Genomic DNA, 16,734 nt, shown 5'->3' on the forward strand with positions numbered 1-16,734 from the left:
CACAGCACATGAACCATTCTGTCTCTCTTTTTCTCCCATTTCTCCACCACACATTTGCTCATTATAATGGCACCCAACCTCCATCAACTGCTTTAGGCAGCCCAGGTCTTGAGGACCCAGGATGGCCTGTGAGTGTCTTCCACCTATCTGAGCTGTTTTCTAATGACAGAATGGTAGGTATGTCCAGATGGAAGGGTGAGTGAGGAGGAACTGGGAGGAGTAGGGGGAAGGGAAACCATAATCAGAATATAGTATGTGACAGAAAAATCTATTTTCATTAAAAGAAAAAAGAAAGAATTGTTGTGACCCCTCCCCAAATAAAAAGTAATCATCAGCATCAATACTTTCTGTGCCCACCTTCTCCTTAGATTCCCCATTTGCAGGGTTACTACTGAATCCCGTGCTCAAAGGATCAAGTGAGCCTGAATCAAGAAGGCTTAAGTGATCCACTGTTTCACAATTCCCATGTGTAGGCAATAGTCATCTGTGCAAACAATACTCATGACTTAGAAATGTCACCCCCCAAAAATAGAACGTGTCATTGTGTTTAAATGGCATATCCTGAAGAGTGTACATCTGTATACTACAAACCCCAGAAAGCATATGAAATTAAATAACTTGGAAATTCATGATTGTATTGTTAACATGAGTGCTGAATTTTAGTGAAGCTGGACATTGAGTACAGGTGTCACCAGATTTCCCTCTAGCTCCTGAACTAAGATTGCACTCTAGGGATAGTCATCCCTATCGATAATGAGAAGGACCTTTTCAATACGAGGAGGTGTGCTCTGTACTACGACACGCCTCTGACTCTTCCTCTCTTCTGCTCTCCGATGGACGAACCATGTCTAAAATTAGAGGAAGGCAGGATTGGAGTTAGCATTGGCTTCCACCCCAGAGCCAAGAGATAAAAACCACTTTAAGACACATAACACTGACTTTCTATTCAGCTCATAAAAGCAAATACCAGCTGTGTGTCAAATTCTGTAATAGGCCATGATTTTGTCTTTTTCCAGCAGTATAGACACTTCAGTGGTTTCTTTTCTATTGGATGGAAAGCTTAGATTACAGCATGTTCCAGTTCCTTGATATTAATTCAATATATGGTAACTGGGTAAAGGAAAGTCTTCATTCTGACATTTTTCCATCAGCTGTAGAATACCCTCCTCACTAATGATCCATTCCTCTTGTTTGGGCAGAGATTGTGGATCACCAAATGTTAGCACATTTTAAAGGCCTATGGACGGGAACAGCTTTCTGTTTGCAAAAGCAATCTTCAGTATGAAGTAATTAATCAACAGAAATAAGCATAGGAGATTTTTAGAAAGAAAATAGCATTCAAGGGTTCCAATGGGATTGTTGGTGCTTGAAATTTCAGGAGAGCGAACAAGTGGTGGGCAGAGAAGGCCTGGTCAATGGTTTGACATCACAGCCTCCAGTGTTTGTGAAAGTTGACAAATTTAACCTAATGACATACAGGACAATGAATCCTTTACCATCTCCAGGAGTTCAGCTGAAAGCATGACTTCCACCCATGGTAAATCTGAACAGTATATTCTTTCATGCTATAAAAAGTTCTCCAGGATCAGGACGAAGAATAATATCATTGTTTCACCTATATTTCCAGAATCCTGTCCAGCACAGAGGGCACACTAGGCCCTGTTGTGTCATCAGGACATCTAAAGCCCATCTTTCTTCAAAAGGCAAAGAGTAAGATGGTCCACAACAGTGTGGGGAAAGTGGTCATAAATCAGCTCTTCCTAAATATGGTCTAGCTATGGAAATACAGTCACAGTAACCTGTTAGATGTCACCATCCTCACAGGCTCCTAGTGAAATGAGGGTCCATTGTATTGGGAAGTTCTCAAACTGTACATTTGTGCCTCCATGTCCTTTCTTTCCCTACCTATTATGTGGATGTATAGTCTAAAGAAGACCAACCAAAGGACCAGAAGCCCTACTACCATCCTGATGCCTCCATGAACTCAAATAAAGCCCCAGTGGCTGACTCATGTGGTCTCACTTTAAGTCAGAGTTCCCCGTTTGATTCCTAAAGCCTATTGCTTGCATTTGTAAGAGGAAAGAGGAAATCAGAAACGAGGCTATTGGAAAGTCACACTCAAGAGTGTGCAAACAGGAGACCATGGGTGTTTTCTCTTGTGTCTTGTGTCCACCTTCTCTCTGTAGCTGCAGTGCACCAGTCTCTAGAGCTGGAGTGTATCATCCTCCCTAGAGCTGCAGTGCATCATCCTCTCTAGAGCTGCAGTGCACCAGTCTCTAGAGCTGCAGTGCATCATCCTCTCTAGAGCTGCACTGCATCATCCTCTCTAGAGCTGCAGTGCACCAGTCTCTAGAGCTGCAGTGCATCATCCTCTCTAGAGCTGCAGTGCACCAGTCTCTAGAGCTGGAGTATATCATCCTCTCTAGAGCTGCACTGCATCATCCTCTCTAGAGCTGCAGTGCACCAGTTTCTAGAGCTACAGCGCATCAGCCTCTCTAGAGATGCAGTGCATCATCAACTCTAGAGTTGTAGTGCTTCAGTCTCTAGAGCTGCAGTGAATCAGTCTCTCTAGAGATGCAGTGTGTCAGCCTCTCTAGAGATGCAGTGCATCAGCCTCTCTTGCAAAGAATAATGAGGCTACAATCGACAACCCAAGAGAAGCCAGGTAAAGAGGAGGTCCCATAGAGGGACATTCATGGATCACCCCAGGAAGGGAAAACAGATACGATCTCCTTTGTAAACTGGGTAGGGGATAGAATGGAGGGGTTGGGAGATAGGAGCATGAGGGATCTGGATGGCCAAGTTGGAGTAGGAATGGAAAGGGAGAGCCATGAAAGAGATATCTTGAGAGAGCCATTATGGGTTTAGGGAGAAACCTGGCGCTAGGGAAGTCCCCAAGAACCCAATGCCTTGTTCAGCCTTGATGCAGTAGGTCCTGCCCCAACTGAATGTACCAGGTTTGTTGACTCACAATGGAAGCCTTACCGGCTGTGGTAAGGAGTGGATATGGGAGTTCAGGGAGGAGGTGGGGATGAGAGCAGGAGATGGGGAAGGAGGGGAACTGTGGTTGGTATGTAAAATGAAAAAAAATCTTAAATAAAAAAAAGTGCCTAGGACAAGGCTTCCCAAAACATGAGGAAGGCTGTAGATTGACTGTTCAATGTCTTTGCTTGGATTTACTGACCTTCACTTTGACTTCAGGAATAGTCAAAGCTTGTGCAAGTTCTTTCCTGTGGAAAGAAAACCACAAATGTTTAGCATGCCGTGTTTTACATGAACTGCAAAGTCATAAATGATTTCTATGCTTTTTTAATATTGCTATCTTCCCTCAACCCCCCTTTAACTTTCATTCTCAGAACTAGTCTTGCTTTTGCAATGGTTTCACCTCTTATAAAAATTTCTAATAAAGATTAATTTTAACACTCTATGAAAACTTAAAAATAAATGCCAAAGTGTATGCCGAGCAAATTGTACTAAATTAAAAAACAGCAGCAGGGGAAGGGAAAGGGAAAGCGAAAGGAGTTGATGGATAGGTACACAGTCCCTGAAAAGATGACGAGACTACTGGTCAGGAGGTCACCCAACAAAGTGTAAATCCTTAACACTGGTGAACTTTACACTAGTGAGTATTTTGGCACACTATACTCATGTCTCAATATTTTACAGAAATTAAAATATGACTCGAAATGAGTGGTGTTGACTATGTACACTTGTTTGGGCCAACCCTACACGCTAATACTGACTTTTACCCCTACACAAGGCACCCTCCTGTACCCACCACCTAGGGAGAAGACAGCAGTGTCTTAGGGAGGGATGACAGGAAACCAGGGCCTGGAACAACAAAAGGACATCTCAACCTGAGACAACAGGGAGGTTGGGGATAGATCCTGGTGCAAGACACATACCTGGCAAGCGCATCTGGGTACTGGGTTTCTTTGAACAATTTTTCCATTTCCTCGACCTGCCCCAGTGTGAACTTCAATGTGGTTCGCCGTCGCCTTCGTGATGAACGGCGCCTGGGAATCCGAATCACAGGCTCGGCTGAGGGCCTTGGCTCCTCTTGGTGAGGCTCCGAGGAAGAGGAGTTCGGGTCCCTACTGCCCTCCTCAGAGTCGTTTTGGCTCTCACGGACCTGGCGGACCCCGTTATTTAGTTCCATTACGCAGCCTGCGTCACCTCCACTAGGGTTGCCACCCACCATCGCCAAGGCAGCCTCTAAGGTGGAGACCTCAGCTATCTCCTCACCATTCTCATTCCTCACAACGTATATATATTGCCAATGGACCTTGCGGGCCATGACTAGTAGTGGGCCGAAACCACAGAGAGAAGTGGGACCCCAGGAATGACGACACTCAAGGCCTATTGTTTGGTCATGTCTACTACTGATGAGGCATCAAGAGAGGCCTGAGGAAAGGGTGACGTCAACGTGTCCTTCTGCGCATGTTCCACACTTCTCCATGTTCCTCAAGGTTGACGTCAACACGCTCCTCTCCAGATGGGCGCTATAAGCTTTTCCCTCCCTGACTGACTGCTCTGGGCTTTATGACCTCTTGCTGAGGTAGGCGGTATTTGCTTTGGTGCACAAGTGGTGGGTGTGAACCAATAGATGAGGAACGAGGGAGCCACTGTGAAGAGGCTTGTGAAAGGTCGTGTGAAGTTAAACCTTGCTTCCAGGGCATGCATGTAGAATGAGTTTTAGCTTGCTTCTGCATGCATGTGCGTGCTGCCTGTTCCTCCTAGGTTATAGAGATGACACTGGAGGATGAATTGTGTAGCATTGCAAGATAATTGGGGAATAGAGTATGGGAGAAAGATGGGAACACACACTGATCACAGGACCCTTGTGAGAACATGTAGAAAATTTCTGTGAACCTCACCCTCCACCTACCACTGCTGCTCAGAGAATGGGCTTAGAACTAAGTGGACATGATCAGATTAGTGGCTGATAGTTCAAGAGTGCCTGTTAGTACATTGAGTCCTAGAACGCACTCTTGTCTTCCCTAAGATGCTTTTTCATCGTATTTTATCACAGCATAAGAGAGCAACTGAGGGGTGGAGTGACTTTGGGTGGGTGGGAGGAGTGACTGATGAGGACTTATTGATGGGGGAAGTGATTGATAGGGTTGAGTGACTGATGAGGAATGGCTGATGGGGGGAGTGGCTGATGGAGAGTGCTGAGACAGTTTTCAGTTGAGATTTTTTAAAATTTCCTTTAAGTTCCTAATTGTGTATGTGAGTGCAATAGCCACGTGTGTGGGTCAGAAGATAACTTGGAGGAGTTGTTTCTCTCCTTCCACTGCATCCAGGAATTGAACCCAGGCTGACAGACATTAGCAGCAAGTACCTTTACCATCAGAGTCATCTTGCTGGCCCTGACAGTACCTACTTAGGCAGGTTGTTTGTTAATGGGCATTTCCTAGTGTTATATATGTTCTCGTTCCCATATACTTAGGGCTTAAAATGCATAGCTGTTTGAAGATTCAGAAATAGTAGTGTTTGGTTTAAGTCTTCTAGACACATACAACCACAAGAGCTAGTCAGCATAGCTTGATGTTAAACTTAGTAAACAATTAGATTTCAGATTTTGGTGTAGTCATGTTTTTTTTTTTTTTTTTTTAATGTTGTTGTTCGTTTTTTTGAGACAGGGTCTCGTATAGCTCAGACTGGCTTTGAATTCAGTATGTAGCAGAGCCAGACCCTGAGTTCCTGATTCCCCTCCCTTTGCCCCCTGGGTTTTGTGATTACAGATTTGCACCATCATGCCTGGGTTCAATTTTTAAATGTAATTTAAGAAAAATGCATTGTCAATATTATTTTGTGTGGGTATGGATGCATGTATACTCTGGCACCACGTGACAATCATAGAATAACTTTGTGTACTGGGTTCTTTCTTTACGTCTATATGTGTCCTTCTGTCACACTCAGGCTATCAGGCTTGAGTCTTTACCAGCTGAGTTATCCCACTGGTTCCAGGTTTTTGTTTGTTTGTTTTTCAGGAAAGGTTTTTTTTTTCTCTGCAACCCTGGCTGCCCTGGAAGTCACTCGAGACCAGGCTGTCCTTGAACTCACAGAGATCTGGTTGCCTCTACCTCTTAAGCGATTAGATTAAAGGCAGGCACCACCGCTGCCCAACACCTAGGGTTTGTTTTTGTTTTTAAATGATACATTTATTTTTATTTTATGTGCATCGGTGTTTTGCCTGCATGTCTGTCTGTGTGAATGTAGATCACTTTGAGCTAGGTTACAGACAATTGTGAGCTACCATATGGGTGCTGGGAATTGAACCTGGGTCCTCTCGAAGAGCAGCCAGTGCTCTTAACACTGAGCCATCTATCCAGTCCATAGCTTTTGTTTTAATACAAAGAAATAAAGAATTTTTTTTAAAGGTCTGGGGCTGTAGCTTGTGAGCAGTCGTCTGGCACTTAGGAAGTTCCCTAGGTTCTGTTCTCAGTTCTGTCAGAAATTGTTAAATCATTGCCAAGTCCCAGGTTTTCTCTCCAAGAAGCACAAGGAGGACAAGAGCATTTCAGTAAACTGGTGCATAAGTCATGTCCTCGGCTTTAGAGAACGTCGGTGCAACCCTGAGTTTATGAGCTCTTCCCCTCAGACTCCAAGAACAGAAGTTTATCTGCACTGTGGTAGAGTCAGTGTTTGTACATGGAAGGCTAAAGGCCCTGTGTAAGGCTCTGTAGTCCTCAATCATAGATGAGGGAGGGAGGGAGGGAGGGGTTAGTCGGGAGAGCCAGACAGCTGAGGCTCTATGTGATGCACTGTGGGAGTGATGCTCACAGCCACTTGGAGGTGAACTTTCTCATAGTTGTAGGAGAGAAAGACGGTCCAAGTGTGTGATCCTCCTTAGGCTGTCGTTCCAGGTTGACACTGTGAGTTTTGTTGTTGTTGTTGTTTTCTTTTTTTTTGGTTTTTCGAGACAGGGTTTCTCTGTGTAGCTTTGCGCCTTTTCCTGGAACTCACTTGGTAGCCCAGGCTGGCCTCGAACTCACAGAAATCCGCCTGGCTCTGCCTCCCGAGTGCTGGGATTAAAGGCGTGCGCCACCACCGCCCGGCTGTTGTTTTCTTTTTAAAGTTAGCTGCCAGGTGGTGGTGGCAGCAGTGGCACACACCTTGAATCCCCCCACTTGGGAGGCAGAGGCAGGTAGATCTCTATGAGTTCAAGGCCAGCCTGGTCAATGTAGAGAGCTCCAGAATGCATAGAGAGACATTGTCTCAAAAAAATTAACTGGCAAATTTGGGGTTATTTTTTATTTTTATTTTCTTAAATTTATGATGCCTACTTTCAAGATAAAACCTAATGATTTTCTGAATTTTGTTGGTATCTGTTGCAGTGGCTCTCCTTTTATCTTTAATTTTATTAATCTGAGTCTCTAATATTCTTATCTTTGTCTTTTGATCAGTCTGCCTAATCATACATTTCAAAGAACCAACTTCTAGTTACATTGATTCTTTATTGTTATTTTTGTTTCCATTTCAATAATTCCTGCATGGATCTTGATTTCTTTTCATCTCCTGATTTGGGGTTTGGCTTATCCTTCATTTTTGAGGGCTCTCATATGTATCATTTATTTGCACTCTCTCTGGCTTTTTTGTTGTTGTGTTTTGGGACAGGGTTTCTCTGTGTAACAGCCCTGGCTGTCTGGGAAGTCACTTTGTAGACCAGGCTGACCTCCAACTCACAGAGATCCCTCTGCCTCTGCCTCCTGGGTGTTGGGATTAAAAGGGTGTGCCACCACCTCCGGTAGTTTCATTCCATTTTGATCAGGTAAACCACAAGGAATTGTTTTCCTGTATTTGTTGAGACTTGCTTTGTCTCAGAATATGGGATCTATTTTGAAGAAAGTTCCATGGGAATAATATGTATTCTGCAGAGTTTGGATGGACTAGTCTGTAGATGTCTGTTAAGTCCATTTGATCTATAATATCATTTAATTTGCATATTTCTGTTTATTTTTTGTTAGGGAGACATATCAGTTGGTGAGTTTTAGGTATTAGCGTCACCCAGTAGTTAATCTGGCTTGAATCTAATATTATTTGTTAGGAAATCAGGTGCACTTGCTTGAGGCATACTTTTAGAATCATAAAGTCCTCTTACATTCCCTTAGTCAGTATGAAGTGACTCTCTTTATATTTTCTCACTAGTTTTGGTTGGAAGTCTGTTTCATTAGCTATTGGAACACTGGCACCTGCTTGTTTCCTAGGCCTATTTACTTGGATCATTTTCCATTCTTTTCTCCTAGGGTGACATCTGCCTTTGTAGTGACATCTGTTTCTTGGAGGCATCAAGTAGATGTTTCCTGTCATTTGATGCAATCTACTACTAATCTGTGCCCTTTTTTCCAAAGATTTATTTTTATTTTCAATTGTGTGCGCCCATGCCTATATGTAGGTCTCTGCGTGTGATTGCAGGTTTTCAAAGACCCAGTGGTGTGGGATCCCCTGTAATTTGGTTGTGGAATTGAGACCATTAATACTCAGTTATTGTTGAAAAGTGGGTGTTAATTCCTGCCATTTGTTGATTTTGTAGGTTTTTTTTTTCTTTTCCCCTCTTGCTTAACTACTATCCTACTGTGTTTATTCTTTGCTGTGGATTTGTGGAGGAATTTGTTTTTCTTTTCAGTCCAAAAGATTCCTGTAAGTATTTTCTATGGAGCTAGCTTAGTGCTCATGCATTCCTTTAGTCTGTTTTTTTTTTTTTTTATCATGCAAAGTGTGTATTTTCCCCTCAGTTACAAAAGACTGCTTTGCTAGCTATAGTCATCTGAGTTGGCAGTTGAGTCAGAATTGAAATGCATCTGCCCGGGTCTCCTGGCTGTAAAGTTGCAGCCGAATAATCTGCTGCCATACTGCCATTCTGCCCTATGGGACATGGTGTGTCTGGCTGCTGCTGAGATGCTGTCTTTGTTCTGTGTCTTTAGTGTTCTAATTGTGAGGAGGGCCAATTCTTTCCTGGTCTGTCTCTTGGTGTTCTAAGCACTTCACATCTGGATTGAACTCTCTGTTACCAGCACTGAGAAGTTAGTTTTCTGTTATGAGGATTTTTAAAAACATATTTTGTACCTTTAGTACTTGATTCTTCTCCTTCTTCTATGCTGTCATCATGGATCTCTCAGGGGGTTGTGTGTCTTGGAGTCCCACTGATGCCTTCTTTGTCTTGTTTCGATTGTTCCAGCAACTTAACTGTATTGAATTTCTCAACGATGTTTACATTTTCCCAGAACGCATTTTGTGATTAACTTTATTCTGTATGTCTCTTCCTTCTTGTTCTTTGCTTCGGATTCTTAACTATTTATTGCTAATTTAAGTACGTATTTTCTCTGCCGTTTTAGAATTGAAGTCCCATGATATAACACACATTTTTTTTATACTTCAAATAATCAATCATTTTTATTTAATTTACAATAAATTAGATTCTATGAGAGAATTAATGAAATGAAGCATCATACATACATTCTGGATTTTTTTTTTTAATTTATTTTGCAATACAATTCAGTTCTACATATCACCCACGGATTCCCTTGTTCTCCCCCCTCCCGTCCCCCTCACCTTCCCCCCAACCCCCTCCCCATTCCCATCTCCTCCAGGGCAAAGCCTTCCCCACAGACTGAGGTCAACCTGGTAGACTCAGTCCAGGTAGGTCTAGTCCCCTCCTCCCAGGCCGAGCCAAACAATCCTGCATAGGCCCCAGGTTTCAAACAGCCAACTCATGCAATGAGCACAAGATCTGGTCCCACTGCCTGGATGTCTCCCAAACAGATCAAGCCAATCAACTGTCTTACCCATTCAGAGGGCCTGATCCAGTGGGGACCCCTCAGCCATTGGTTCATAGTTCATGTGTTTCCATTCATTTGGCTATTTGTCCCTCTGCTTTATCCAACCTTGGTCTCAACAATTCTCGCTCATATAAACCCTCCTCATTCTCGCTAATTGGACTCCCAGAGATCCACCCGGGGCGTAGTCATGGATCTCTGCATCCAGATCCCTCAGTAGTTGGATGAGGTTTCTAGCACAACAATTAGGGTGTTTGGCCATCCCATCACCAGAGTAGGTCAGTTCGGGCTGTCTCTCGACCATTGCCAGCAGTCTGTTGTGTGGGTATCTTTGTGGATTTCTGTGGGCCTCTCTAGCACTTTGCTTCTTCCTATTCTCATGTGTCCTCATTTACCATGGTCTTCTATTCCTTGTTCTCCCTCTCTGTTGTTGATCCAGCTGGGATGTCCCACTCCCCCAAACTCTTTTCCCTCGACCCTCGCCTTTCATTACCCCCACTCATGTCCAGGCTGTTCATGTAGATCTCTTCCATTTCTTCTTCATTGGGTGATCCCCGTGTCTTTCTTGGGGTCCTGTTTTCCAGGTAGCCTCCCTGGTTATATGAGTAGCAGTCCAGTCATCCTTGTTCCACATCTAGTATCCTGCTATGAGTGAGTACATACCATGTTTGTCTTTCTGAGTCTGGGTTACCTCACTCAGGATGATTTTTTCTAGAGCCATCCATTTGTCTGCAAACCTCATGATGTCATTGTTTTTCTCTGCTGAGTAGTATTCCATTGTGTATATGTACCACATTTTGTTTATCCATTCTTCAGTTGAAGGGCATCTAGGTTGTTTCCATGTTCTGGCTATTACAAACAATGCTGATATGACCATAGCTGAACAAGTGCTCTTGTGGTGTGGTTGAGCATTCCTTGGGTATATGCCCAAGAGTGGTATAGCTGGATCTTGGGGGAGATGGATTCCCAATTTTCTAAGAAAGTGCCATATTGATTTCCAAACTGGTTATACAAGCTTGCATTCCCACCAGCAGTGGAGGAGAGGTCCCCTAGCTCCACATCCTCTCCAGCATAAGGTGTCTTCAGTGTTTTTGATCTTAGACATTCTGATAGGCGTAAGGTGGTATTTTAGAGTTGTTTTGATTTGCATTTCTCTGATGATTAGGGATGTTGAGCAATTCCTTAAATGTCTTTCAGCCATTTGAGTTTCCTCTGTTGAGAATTCTCTCTTTAGTTCTATAGCCCATTTCTTAATTGGACTGTTGGGCATTTTGATGTCTAAATTCTTGAGTTCCTTATATATTTTGGATATCAGTCCTCTGTCAGATGTGGGGTTGGTGAAGATCTTTTCCCATTCAGTAGGCTGTCGCTTTGCCTTGTTGACCGTATCCTTTGCTCTACAAAAGCTTCTCAGTTTCAAGAGGTCCCATTGATTGACTGTTTCTCTCAGTGTCTGAGCTACTGGTGTTATATTTAGGAAGTGATCTCCTATGCCAATGCGTTCAAGACTACTTCCTACTTTCTCTTCTAGCAGGTTCAGAGTAGCTGGATTTATGTTGAGGTCTTTGATCCACTTGGACTTAAGTTTTGTGCACGGTGATAGATATGGATCTATTTGCAGCCTTCTACATGTTGATATCCAGTCATGCCAGCACCATTTGTTGAAGATGCTTTCTTTTTTCCATTGTGCACTTTTGATTTCTTTGTCAAAAATTATATGTTCATACGTGTGCGGATTAATACCAGGGTCTTCAATTCGATTCCATTGGTCCACATGTCGGTTTTTATGCCAGTACCAAGCTGTTTTTATTACTGTAGCTCTATAGTAGAGCTCGAAGTCAGGGATCGAGATGCCTCCAGAGGTTGTGTTATTGTACAGGATTCTTTTGGCTATCCTGGGTTTTTTGTTTTTCCATACAAAGTTGAGTATTATTCTTTCTAGGTCTGTGAAGAATTGTGTTGGTATTTTGATGGGGATTGCATTGAATCTGTAGATTGCTTTTGGTAAGATTGCCATTTTTACTATGTTAGTCCTGCCTATCCATGAGCATGGCAGATTTTTCCATTTTCTGAGATCCTCTGAGATCTTCTTCAATTTCTTTTTTCAGGGACTTAAAGATCTTGTCATATAGGTCCTTCCTTCATTTGCTTGGTTAGTGTTACCCCAAGGTATTTTATGTCTTTTGTGGCTATTGTAAAAGGTGATGTGTCTCTGATTTCCTTCTCAGCTTCTTTGTCCATTGTATATAGGAGGGATACTGATTTTTTTGAGTTGATCTTGTATCCTGCTATGTCGCTGAAGGTGTTATAAGCTGTATCAGTTCCTTGGTTGAATCTTTGGGGTCGCACAAGTATACTATCATGTCATCTTCAAATAGGGAAAGCATGATTTCTTCCTTTCCAATTCGTATCCCCTTAATCTCTGCAGAGACTAGAGAGCATGGATTCTGTGGAGCATAGGCAGTTGTGTGCTGGCAGCTGAACTTGCAGCCTTTGGAAGAGCAGCATGCACTCTTAACTGCTCAGCCATCTCTCCAATTTTTACATTTTTATTTATTTTGTTTTGGTTTTTTTTTTTTTTTTTTTTTTTTTTTGAGACGTGGCTTCTCTGTGCAGTCCTGCAGAACTCACTATAGACCAGGCTGGCCATGAACTCACAGATTTCCACCTGCATTTGCCTCCCAAGTGATGGGATTAAAGGTGTGCATCACCACCTCCGGCCAGTCGTGATTTTTTTTATTTTTATTTTTATTTTGCAATACAATTCAATTCTACATATCAGCCACGGATTCCCTCGTTCTCCCCCCTCCGGCCCCCCTCAATTTCCCCCAGCCCACCCCCCATTTCCATCTCCTCCAGGACAAAGCGTTCCCCGTGGACTGAGATCAACCTGGTAGACTCAGTCCAGGTAGGTCCAGTCCCCTCCTCCCAGGCCGAGCCAAGCGATCCTGCATAGTCCCCAGGTTTCAAACAGCCAACTCATGCAATGAGCACAGAACCTGGTCCCACTGCCTGGATGCCTCCCAAACAGATCAAGCCAATCAACTGTCTCACCCATTCAGAGGGCCTGATCCAGTTGGGGACCCCTCAGCCATTGGTTCATAGTTCATGTGTTTCCATTCCTTTGGCTATTTGTCCCTCTGCTTTATCCAACCTTGGTCTCAACAATTCTCGCTCATATAAACCCTCCTCATTCTCGCTAATTGGACTCCCAGAGACCCACCTGGGACCTAGCCATGGATCTCTGCATCCAGATCCCTCAGTAGTTGGATGGGGTTTCTAGCAAGACAATTAGGGTATTTGGCAATCCCATCACCAGAGTAGGACAGTTCGGGCTGTATCTCAACCATTGCCAGCAGTCTGTGGTGGGGGTACCTTTGTGGATTTCTGTGGGCCTCTCTAGCACTTTGCTTCTTCCTATTCTCATGTGGTCTTCATTTACCATGGTCTCCTATTCCTTGTTCTCCCTCTCTGTTCTTGATCCAGCTGGGATATCCCGCTCCCCCAAGCTCTCTTTCCTGCTTTCTTTTAAAAAGAACCTGCATTGCATCCTTACCATGGCGATAGATACATTCAGACTCTGGCAAAAAAAAAAAAAAAAAAAAAAAAAAAAAAAAAAAAAAAAAAAAAAATTCTTAGGGAATCAGAACTCATATCATGTATTTCAACAGAGTCAAATGCAAGAAATTCCTTTGGCCATCAATGGAAAAGCAAAATGAGAACAACAAACTACCACAGAGCTGGGTCTCAGACCTAGAAGGGGACACCAAGGGGGACACGCTACCCAAATGTTTCTGGTGCAAGTAAGGAGCACAGCAAGGCTGGCACTGGAGGACTAAAGGCAGGTGAAGGCCATAGACAACTGTACCAGGCTTTTTCTTTTGGGCCACCAACCAGCTCCCAAATCAAGACACTTGATTAGTTTTGAATGCTCGACATAGGTTAGGCAGGTTTCTGGCTAGCCCTTTTAACATAAATTAACCTGTTTCTCTTTATCTACCTCTTGCCCCAGGGCTTAGAACCTTTCTTCTGTGTCTCTTACTTTCACTGCTTCTCTGTGTCTGGCTGGTGTCTGCCTGGCTTCGTGCCCCAGGCATGTCCCTCATTCTCTCCTCCTTTTTTTCTCATTGTTCCTTCTCGTGAGCTTAGAGTTCTCCTCCTCCTATTTATTCTCTCTGCCTGCCAGTCCCGCCTATCCTTTCCCCTGCCTAGCTACTGGCCATTCAGCTCTTTATTAGACCAATCAGTTGCCTTAGGCAGGCAAGGTGAAACAGATGCAACACAACTTTACATAATTAAATACACATCCGTACATCATTATACAAATGCAGCATAAACAAAAGTAACACACCGTTACACAGTTAAAGTAAAATTCTACAGCATGTTTGCCTAGTGAAAATAATATTCCACAACACTCAACTGCCATTGCTTCAGTAACGTTGACAGGAGCAGCAGACAAAAGGGGAAGGAATAAGCCGCTTGCCACCTATCACTAGTTCCGTTTTGGGGGCACTACCTACTAGAGAGCAAAAATGATAAGTGGTTTATATCTTAGGCCCACCATCACAAGAAGTTTGGACATGTAGCTCACACAGCTTAACAACTGACCTACATTTCATCCAAGGAGAATGGCGAGAGCTAGGTAAAAGTTATATTTATTCTTTATCTAGACTTCGTGCTGGAACCCAGGGAGGAAGCAGGAAAGGTAGAGGGAAGGAGCTGGAAAGACAGTTCAGCAGTTAAGTACACTGGCTGGTCTTCCAGAGGACCTGGGTTCAATTTCCTAAACCCATATAGCAGCTCACAAGCGACCATCTGTAACTCCAGTCCAAAGAGATCCAATGCCCTGTTCTGGCCTCCAGGGGTACTAGGTATGTATGTCTAACACAGACATGCATGCAGAGCAAAGACCCATATCCAGACAATAAATAAAAAATTTAAAGGTGGCTGTAGAGCGATGGCACACATAATCTTAAAATCTATTATTTTATCTTCGATTTCTTCTTGTTATTCAGTCCCAAAGATCATCTGGCTCTAGGAAATTTTCCACAAGAAATGAACCTTAACTGAGCATGATGATTTCCAAAACTACACTTCAAAAATTTTTACCATGGAGACCAGTGTAGATTCACTTAGATTCTCTGGAATGTAAAGAAGCCAAACAGGAAGGAAACTCAGTATCCTTGTATTTGTCTAGAAAATTCTAAAAGTGGGGTAACACTGAGAGGAGTGCTTAGGGGGGACATGGGGATGCCTGAATTCAGAAACCCCAGCCAAATGTAGGGATACGTGGACTCAGAGAGCAACATACAAAATATGGGCATTGACAATGGCACTTAATGTGAAATTATACAAGAGGAGGATAAATGGAAGGGACGTGAGGAGAGGGAGAGGAGGATGTGTTCAGCACACAGCAGTGGGAATTAACTATGTGCTAACAGCTGAATCCAGGGGAAAAGGACTTGTTAAGGAAATGAGCAGAGGACAAATTATCTCTTTGTTTACCCCCAATACTCTAAATAGTTGTCAGGGTAGTCCTTGAGGAAGCAGGAAGATCAATTCCACTACAAACGATGTTTTGTGTCGGCTCTGCTGGCGATGGAAGCTAGGTTCTTGTACATACTAGGCAAGTGCTCTACCACTGGGGTTCTCATATACTGGCTGTCATCTTCTTTCTCAGTATGTTTTTGTCCTTGAGGACTCTGAATAGATAAGGTTGTAGATGTAACCAACCTTCTTATTAAATAAGAAACACAGAACCAATGCAAAGAATAAAGCCAAGAGGTCAGAGCTAAGAGCTAAAACCTTACCCTTCCTCCTGCGGTGGTCCTACCTCTCCGAACCAGAGCTACCCCTGTGTTAAAGTCTTTATACAGAGTTCCTGTCCTGCCTTCTCATTGGTTGTAAACCCAACCACATGACCGCCTCCTCACGGCCTGTCTGTATCGGCCTCCAGGTTTTCCATGATTGATATTGAGATTAAAGGCATGTGTATCCAATAATGGCTGTATCCCTGAACACACAGAGACTTACCCAGCTCTGCCTACCAAGTGCTGGAATTACAAGTGTATGCCACCACTGCCCTGCTTTCCTATGGCTTGCTAATAGCTCTGACCCCCGAGCAACTTTATTTATTAACATACAAATAACATTTTAATACAAATAAAATATCACCATATAAGGTATTCCTCACTGACAATCAGTTGGTATCACAGATGTTTGGTTAAGCTGATAGGAAGCAAAGCTAAGCCCCCATATACCAAAGACATGGTGACGTTGTTTCAGCATTAATGTTAATTTGTTTTTTAGGTGAAAGCCCTTTGCTGTCTCTAAAATATTGTATTATGAGATAAATATAACTATGGTCTAAAAAACTGGTTCTTAAGTCAATTAAAACTGAAAAATGCTGGATGCTATATGAGAGTCAAAACACACTATAATGAAGGCTGTGCCAATTCCTCTGTCAAAAAGTTTTGAATTCATTGAACATAGAATTACTGAATTTTTAAATTTTAAGTTAAACTATTTGATATCAGATTCCTCTTCCCTGGAACAGTACCATCTAGAGGAACAGAGTTGTACAGAACCCATGTATATCTATTAACCCAGACTCTTTCCTAATACTGTCAGTAAAATTCAGGATGATTTAGAATCACCTGAGAGATTCGAGAAACACACCTCTCAGTATATCTGTGAAGGCACTTGCACATGACTGTCTAAGGTGGGGAGGAGCCTGAGAGAATATATTTAGAAACACTGTAACTGAAAAAAAGTCATCCTGTGTAAAATTATAAGCAGTAACACCCAACAGTAAGAAAACCATCTCCCAACTAGCTGGGCGGTAGTGGTGCATGCCTTTACTCCCAGTACTTGGGAGGCAAGGGCAAGAGGATCTCTGTGAATTCGACGCCAGCCTTGTCTACAGAGTGAGTTCCAGGAAAGGGTCCAAAGC

The 16,734-nt window shown here is 43.1% G+C and overlaps 1 protein-coding gene across 1 annotated transcript; it reads right to left on the reverse strand.

Moving 5' to 3' along the window:
* Positions 1-614: 614 nt before the first annotated feature.
* LOC128123702 (homeobox protein Rhox13-like) lies at positions 615-5,438 on the reverse strand. The gene is made up of 3 exons (XM_052759972.1): positions 3,906-5,438; positions 3,185-3,230; positions 615-848 (listed from the first exon to the last, which is right to left on the reverse strand). Exons 1-3 carry the CDS (start codon positions 4,295-4,297, stop codon positions 729-731), a joined length of 558 nt encoding a protein of 185 aa, XP_052615932.1. The 5' UTR covers positions 4,298-5,438; the 3' UTR covers positions 615-728.
* Positions 5,439-16,734: the final 11,296 nt, after the last annotated feature.

This window comes from Peromyscus californicus, unplaced genomic scaffold (genome assembly GCF_007827085.1).
Source record: "Peromyscus californicus insignis strain IS unplaced genomic scaffold, ASM782708v3 Scaffold_41__1_contigs__length_357258, whole genome shotgun sequence".
Taxonomy (NCBI): domain Eukaryota; kingdom Metazoa; phylum Chordata; class Mammalia; order Rodentia; family Cricetidae; genus Peromyscus; species Peromyscus californicus.